This window comes from Etheostoma cragini, chromosome 8, assembly GCF_013103735.1.
Source record: "Etheostoma cragini isolate CJK2018 chromosome 8, CSU_Ecrag_1.0, whole genome shotgun sequence".
Taxonomy (NCBI): Eukaryota; Metazoa; Chordata; class Actinopteri; order Perciformes; family Percidae; genus Etheostoma; species Etheostoma cragini.
Window position 1 is genome coordinate 84,104 of NC_048414.1, and position 8,489 is coordinate 92,592.

General features: G+C 46.7%; 1 protein-coding gene across 1 annotated transcript in view; it reads left to right on the forward strand.

The window, feature by feature from the left end:
- LOC117948943 (laminin subunit beta-1-like) overlaps positions 1 to 3,655 on the forward strand; it is an 11,114-nt gene extending 7,459 nt beyond the window's left edge. Inside the window, exons 8-14 of the mRNA XM_034878913.1 lie at positions 616 to 805; positions 1,041 to 1,272; positions 1,419 to 1,582; positions 1,802 to 2,026; positions 3,091 to 3,308; positions 3,395 to 3,491; positions 3,612 to 3,655. Of these exons, the coding sequence (XP_034734804.1) occupies positions 616 to 805; positions 1,041 to 1,272; positions 1,419 to 1,582; positions 1,802 to 2,026; positions 3,091 to 3,308; positions 3,395 to 3,491; positions 3,612 to 3,655 (1,170 nt within the window). The remainder of the gene's footprint in view (positions 1 to 615; positions 806 to 1,040; positions 1,273 to 1,418; positions 1,583 to 1,801; positions 2,027 to 3,090; positions 3,309 to 3,394; positions 3,492 to 3,611) is intronic.
- Positions 3,656 to 8,489: the final 4,834 nt, after the last annotated feature.

Here is an 8,489-nt window from a genome sequence, read left to right on the forward strand (position 1 = left end):
GATAGTGACGTTTAGAAGTCAGAGAGACTAAATCTGATCAGATCACGGATCATCTACAGTGTGTTGTTCATTAAAATCTGCAACAGATCGCATGTAGAACACTTTGACAGCTACTCTGTCATAATTTAAACAACTAGAGACTGTGTACCAGCTGATATGGGGGTCTGATTATATTTTATTAAATCGGGATCGCACCACAGTGTTTATGTCACTTCCTGTCCAGCCTGAAGGAGCTGGAATCAGCTGGAAACTGTCCGACTTTACCGCAGCTTTCTGTCCCCGCCACCGCTGCTGCCGCCTGCTCTCGTCCACTTTACAGGCGAGGCGCAGTTCATATCCAATGAGCCTAATAGCACAGTCCCCCCTAATCTGGTGTAATGGTACAGTCCAACCTAAAGGTACAGTCCCCCCTAATGGTACAGTCCAACCTAATGGGACAGTCCGCCTAATCTGATCTAATGGTACATTACACCTTAATCTGATCTAATGGTACAGTCCACCCTAATGGGACAGTCCCCCCTAACCTGATCTAATGGTACAGTCCACCCTAATGGGACAGTCCCGCCTAATCTGTTCTAATGGTACAGTCCACGTAAAATCTGATGACATTCCCAGAATGCCAGTGTGATCTCCCCCTTTGTGTTTGGACTCTGTTTCCCAGAATGCCAGTGTGACCCCCAGGGCTCCCTGAGCACGGTGTGTGACCCCAGCGGGGGTCAGTGCCGGTGTCGGCCCAACGTGGTCGGCAGGAACTGTGACCGCTGTTCTCCGGATACCTTCCAGTTCGGCCCCAACGGCTGCAGAGGTCAGCACCCCATTACTTCATATTAGAACATATATATACAGTATTAATACAGGATATATACAGGATATATACAGGATAAACTGTATATATAAACTGTATATATACTGTGTGTGTCTATATATATATATATATATATATATATATATATATATACTGTATATATGTGACTGTGTTTCTGTGTGTGTCTATGTGATAGCGTACATGTGTACATGTGACAGTGTTTCTGTGTGTGCAGCCTGTGCGTGCGACCCTCAGGGCTCCCAGAGTTCGTTATGCGATCAGCTGACTGGTCAGTGTGTGTGTGTGTCCGGGGCGTACGGGCGGCAGTGTGAGCGCTGTCTGCCGGGTCACTGGGGCTTCCCCACCTGCCGCCCCTGCTCCTGCAACGGGCACGCCGGCGATTGCCAAGCCGACACGGGGCGCTGCCTCGACTGCAGGGACCACACCACCGGGCACACCTGTGACAGGTGAGACACAATATAACACACACTTACATGTGAGACACAATATAACACACCTGTGTCAGGTGAGATATACCTCAGCCCCCCCCCCCCATCAGACGTTTGAACCAATCGTGCGTCCTCATTACTTCCTGCATCTCCCCTCGGTCCAGGTGTCTGGATGGTTACTATGGCAACCCGGTGTTGGGGTCAGGTGACCACTGTCGCCCCTGCATGTGTCCCGACGGCCCCGACAGCTCGCGGCAGTTTGCAGGAAGCTGTTACCGTAGCGACGACTCCCAGCAAGCTGTCTGTGTCTGCAACACCGGATTCAGGGGTCAGAAAAACTTTATTAACATTAACAGTACTTTATTTATCTTAACAGAGATTAATACAGGTGTATCAACTTCTAAATTTATTTGCATAATTAAAAATTAATAATTAAACAATTTTAAAATAATAATTAATAATTTTTATATAATTTTTATTTGATTTAATTTACTGTAACTCTTCTTCCTCTTCTTCCTCCTCTTCTTCTTCTTCTCCTCCTCTGCAGGGGCTCGCTGTGACGAGTGCTCCCCTGGTTACTATGGAAACCCTGGCGAGGTGGGGGGGCAGTGCCAGCCCTGTCAATGCAACAACAACATCGACGTGCTGGACCCCAAGTCCTGCGACCCCCGCACCGGCGAGTGTCTGCGCTGCCTGCACCACAGCGATGGCCCCGCTTGCCAGACCTGCAGGCCGGGTTACTACGGCAACGCCCTGCTACAGGACTGCAGCAGTGAGTATCGTATCTGAATGGTGGGATGTAACATCTGGATGGGTGGGATGTAACATCTGGAGAGATGGGTCTCCAACATCTGGAGGGATGGGATGTAACATCTGGAGGGATGAGATATAACATCTTGATGATGGGATGTAACATCTAGAGGGATTTTTCTTTAACATCTGGATGGGTGGGATGTAACATCTGGATGGATGGTTCTCCAACATCTGGATGGGTGGGATGTAACATCTGGATGTAAATGTGCTGTATTTATATAGCGCTTTTCCAGTCTTAACAACTGCTCAAAGTGCTTTTACATCTACAGGAAACATTCACCATCACACACATTCATACACTGTGGCCGGGGCTGCCGTACAAGGTGTCACCTGCTCATCAGATAAACATTCACATCTACACACCTGCTCATCAGATACACAGTCACACACATCTACACACCTGCTCATCAGATACACACTCACACACATCTACACACCTGCTCATCAGATACACACTCACACACACACCTGCTCATCAGATACACACTCACACACATCTACACACCTGCTCATCAGATACACACTCACACACACACCTGCTCATCAGATAAACATTCACACACATTCACACTCCGATGTGCAGCACCGGGGGCAACTCGGGGTTCAGTGTCTTGCCCAAGGACACTTCGGGATCGAACCACCAACCTTCCGATTGGCAGGCAACCGCTCTACCACTGAGCCACAGCCGCCCTGGATGGATGGGTCTCTAACATCTGGATAGATGGGATGTAACATCTGGATGGATGGGATGTAACATCTGGATGAATGGTTCTCTAACATCTGGATGGATGGGATTTAACATCTGGATGGATGGGGTGTAACATCTGGATGGGTGGGATGTAACATCTGGATGGGTGGGATGTCACATCTGGATGGGTGGGATGTCACATCTGGATGGTTGGGGTGTAACATCTGGATGGTTTTGTGTAGGGTAATGGGTTATGAAGGGTTTGGGTTCTGGTTCTCTAGCATCTGGATGATGGTTTTGGTGGTTCTGGTGAGTCAGTGCTTGTCCCCCCTCAGAGTGCTCCTGTACCCGGCTGGGCACTGAGCCCTCCAGCTGCCCCCCATCCGGGGACTGTGACTGCGAGCGCAGCAGCGGGCGGTGTCGCTGCCTCCCCAACGTGACGGGGCCGCACTGCGACCGCTGCGCCCCCGACACCTGGAACCTGGCCAGCGGCCGCGGGTGTCAGACCTGCGACTGCAACGCCGAGCACTCTTACGGGACGTCCTGCAATGAGGTGAGCCCCCCCCCCCCCGACACAGGATCTATAAATATATATGATCCATCAGGTAACCATGTTAACCATCAGGTCTTGCCCTCCAGGTCAGCGGTCAGTGTTCCTGTCGGCCCGGCTTCGGAGGAAGAACCTGCAGCGATTGCAGAGAACTGTTCTGGGGGGACCCCAAGGTCCAGTGTCACGGTACGTCATCTAATACTAATAATACTACTACTAATAATAGTTCAACTAATAATACTAATGCTAAAAATAATACTAATAATATTAATACAACTAATAAATCAGAACTGTTTTGGGGTCCAGTGTCACGGGTTAGCCCTAAACCTGATTCAGGTGATGTGAAGTGAGAGTATTATATCATGTTGTATAATATTATATAAAATGATATTCAATTCAATTTCAATTCAATTTTATTTATAGTATCAATATATAACAAGAGTTATCTCAAGACACTTTACAGATAGACCAGGTCTAGACCAGATAGACCAGGTCTAGACCACACTCCAGAATTTACAAGGACCCAACAGTTCTAGTAGTTTCCTCCAGAGCAAGCAACAGGGCCACAGTGGAGAGGAAAAACTTCCTTTTAGGCAGAAACCAGCCCCGCCTAGCCAGAAGTCAGCCAAAGCCAGCCATAAGGACTCCGGGGAATGACTCCCCAGAGCTAGGTTAGGAAGTAGGTTAGTAACTAGGCTAGTAACAAGCATTTCTGGGACATGGATGCACATAAATGAAAAGATAGAAAGATAGAGGAGAGAGGAGCTGTGTGTCAAAGGAAGTCCCCAGCTGTCTAAAACTATTACAGCAAAACCAAGAGAGACAGGGTAAAGAGAGGAGCCTGGTCAGGCTAGAACTCTCCCCAACCGGATCGGGCTGTATGCCAAGTCTCCCTTTTAGTTTTATTATATTCTTGATTATATGTTAGATAAATCTGACAACTATGCAAGAAGCAGGTGGGCCGGGTCAGGCGGACGCTGCGACTCCTCACTCCTTAACAATATTCGATTCTATGCCCTAACAGTACGCTTTATCAAAGAGGAAAGTCTTAAGCCTACTCTTAAATGTGGAGACGGTGTCTGCCTCCCGAACCCAAACTGGAACCTGGTTCCACAGGAGAGGAGCCTGATAGCTGAACGCTCTGGCTCCCGTTCTACTTTTAGAGACTCTAGGAACCACCAGTAATCCTGCATTCTGGGAGCGTAGTGCTCTTGTAGGGTTGTAAGATACTATGAGCTCTTTAAGATAAGATGGTGCCTGACCATGAAGGGCTTTGTAGGTGAGAAGAAGGATTTTAAATTCTATTCTAGATTTTACAGGAAGCCAATGCAGAGAAGCTAAAACAAGAGAGATGTGATCTCTTTTCCTGGTTCCTGTCAGAACACGTGCTGCAGCATTCTGGATCAGCTGAAGAGTCTTTATGGACTTTTTCAAGCAGCCTGATGACAAAGAATTGCAGTAAACCAGCCTAGAAGTAACAAAAGTGTGGACTATTTTTTCTGCATCATTTTTAGACAGGATATTCCTGATTTTTGCAATATTACGTAGGTGAAAGAAGACAATCCTTGAAATTTGCTTTATGTGGGAATTAAAGGACATGTCCTGATCAAAGATAACTCCAAGATTCTTCGCAGTGGTGCTGGAGGCCAGGGTGGTGCAGGAGGCCAGGGTGGTGGAGGAGGCCAGGGTGATGCTGACGGCCAGAGTCGTGCTGTAGGCCAGGGTGTTGCTGAAGGCCAGGGTGGTGCTGGAGGCCAGGGTGGTGCTGGAGGTCAGGGTGGTGCTGGAGGCCAGGGTGGTGCTGGAGGCCAGGGTGGTGCAGGAGGCCAGGGTGGTGCAGGAGGCCAGGGTGATGCTGTAGGCCAGGGTGGTGCAGGAGGCCAGGGTGGTGCAGGAGGCCAGGGTGATGCTGTAGGCCAGGGTGGTGCCATCCAGAGTAACTATCTCTTTGGATAATGCGTCACGGAGGTGATTGGGTCCCAGTGCAATAACTTAAGTTTTAACTGAGTTTAACATTAGAAAATTACAGGTCATCCAGGTTTTAATATCCTGAAGGCACATTTGAAGTTTAGCTAACTGATTAGTTTCATCCGCGCACAGATCCTTGTGGGACTCCATGACTAACTTTGACGTGCATAGAGGATTCATCGTTACATGAACAAACTGAGATGGATCTGATAAATAAGACTTAAAGCCCATGTTGCAGGTTTAATTTTCCAACGAATCTGCACTTATTGATTGTTGGTAATAAACATTCAAACTGTTATCCACTGTATATGATACTGAAAAGTATCAGATAACATAACCTAAACATGAATGAATGAAACATAAATGACCAGCTTAGAGAGACCATTGAGAGTTACGAGAGATAGAAGCCTACAGTGTAAGAAAGAGTGTTCAGCAACAGATTATAGATAATACATACATAAACATAGATAGCCTATATATATAGCTAGACATATAGACAGATAGACAGTATTGATAGATATATTTAAAGAGAGAGAGAGATAGATAGCTATAGCTAGCATACCGGTATAGCTAGCTGGTTAGCTAGCTAGGTAGGATGGTGGGTACAATTTGTCCGTGTTATGCGGGCAGATTTTTCAAAGACGGACGTAACCAAGAACTCAAAGATCTGAAAGTGAAACACAGCTTAAACGGGGGATGTTGTTCGGCTTTTCACAAGTTTAGAACTAGCTAACGCTACGCCGCCGGACGTTAGCACAACAGCGTTAGCCTAGCCTGCTAGGTAAATATTACGACTGCCTTTGGTGTTGCCTATATATGCGTCCATGTTGTCAACATCATACATGTGGCATTAGTGCACCTTTTGGACCATAATTGTACTGAATGAAATAGTAAGCTTCGCTTGTACAAGATGGGTGGGTTATTGTTACGTTACACACAAAGCTAACTGGCTATAGTTAGCCTGTACGGATGCTAGCGGATTAACGTTATGTAGCCAGCAACTTCGGCAGTAGAGTTTCGGTGAGCTAACCACGACAGCGTTGTTGCCCACAATCAACCTGCAGTGATGTTTGAAATAGAGACACGCATATCGTTTCTTTCCCCTGAGATCCTGGACATTATTTTCATTTATGACGTTAAGAATAAATGAAGAGTAGCCCGGGTGTGAGTATTTGAGCTTCCCGACCGGAGGCTCACCCCCCTACACCACCCGCTCTACTCCCTCTCACTCCCCTACACTCGCCTACACCACCCGCTCCCCACCGCAGCTTCGCCGCCACACACACACGCACCGGCCGAACAGCAACACGTTTTTACCGGAGGAAGAGGTAAACACTTAGAATTAACACTCGGGGATTCCTTCTATTCCTAAATCTAGATAAGTGTACCAGTACTTATCTGAACTGACAACATGATCCCTGTCAATAGATCGAGAGAAAACATTGACGTTCACTCGCTGCTGTTCACTGACAGTAAAAAGTAAAGTCATCGTATGCACTGCCGCGTTGCTAAATAAAGGAGATAAATGAAGGAGACTTCCCCACAATCTTGACAATTCCTTATTTGCCCTCTCACGTCTGTCAGGTTGGTAATTATTCAGCTGCTGACCTTTCCTCCTCTTCCTCCTCTTCCTCATCCCAGTCAGTCCCCATAGTTCTAGTGCCAGGCTCAGACTTAACTCCCTTGAGGGACGTCATCGCCGAATTGACTCCATAAACCCGCGAATACCAAAAATGACCAAAAACTATTTGGAGACATTTTTAAAAATGATATACATATCTTGAGTGCTTTTTGTACCCAATAATCAACAGTGGTGGTTAACGTGCAATATGGGCTTTAAACCAGCTTAGAGCAGTCCTTTTAATGCCAATTAAATGTTCCAATCTCTGCAATAAGATATAATGGTCAATGGTATCAAATGCAGCGCTAAGATCTAATAACACCAGTACAGAGATAAGTCCTTTGTCTGATGCAATTAGGAGGTCATTAGTAATTTTCACAAGTGCTGTCTCTGGGCTATGATGAACTCTAAATCCTGACTGAAAATCCTCAAATAAGCTGTTGCTATGCAGAAAGTCACACAGCTGTTTGGCAACTGCTTTCTCAAGAATCTTAGAGAGAAATGGAAGGTTAGATATAGGTCTATAGTTGGCTAAAACATCTGGATCAAGGTTAGATATAGGTCTATAGTTGGCTAAAACATCTGGATCAAGGTTTGGCTTTTTCAGAAGAGGTTTAATTACAGCTACTTTAAAGTGCTGTGGTACATAGCCTGTTAATAAAGACAGATTGGTTATATCTAGTAGAGAAGTGTTGACTAATGGTAAAACTTCTTTAAGTAGCCTAGTCGGGATGGGGTCTAAGAGGCAGGTTGAGGGCTTAGATGAAGCCTAGTCGGGGTGGGGTCTAAGAGGCAGGTTGAGGGTTTAGGTGAAGCCTAGTCGAGATGGGGTTTAAGAGGCAGGTTGATGGTTTGGATGAAGCCTAGTCGGGATGGGGTCTAGGAGGCAGGTTGAGAGCTTAGATGAAGCCTAGTCGGGATGGGGTCTAAGAGGCAGGTTGAGAGCTTAGATGAAGCCTAGTCGGGATGGGGTCTAAGAGGCAGGTTGATGGATTAGATGAAGCCTATGTGACAGTGTGTAACCCTGGCCGTGTGTGTGTATGTGACCGTGTCTAACCCTGGCCGGTGGTGTGTGTGGGCAAGGTTTAGCTACATTTGTGGGGACCAAAAACTGTGAATACAGTATACTTATGGGGACCTGACAGCTTTATGGGGACAAAATGCTGGTCCCCATACCGTTATAGGGCTTTTTGAGGAATAAGACTTGGTTTTAGGAGTAGGGTTAGAGTTAGGTTAGGGTTAGGGTGAGGGTTAAGGTTAGGCATTTAGGTTTGATGGTTAAGGTTAGGGTTAGGGTGAGGGTTAAGGTTAGGCATTTAGGTTTGATGGTTAAGGTTAGGGTGAGGGTTAAGGTTAGGCATTTAGGTTTGATGGTTAAGGTTAGGGTTAGGGGCTAGGGAATGCATTATGTCAATGACTGGTCCCCACAAAGATAGGCAGACACGAGTGTGTGTTCGTGTGTGTGTGTGTGACAGTGTGTGTGTGACAGTGTGTAACCCTGGCTGTGTGTGTGTGTGACAGTGTATAACCCTGGCTGTGTGTGTGTGTGTGTGTGTGTGTGTGTGTGTGTGTGTGTGTGTGTGTGTGTGTGTGTG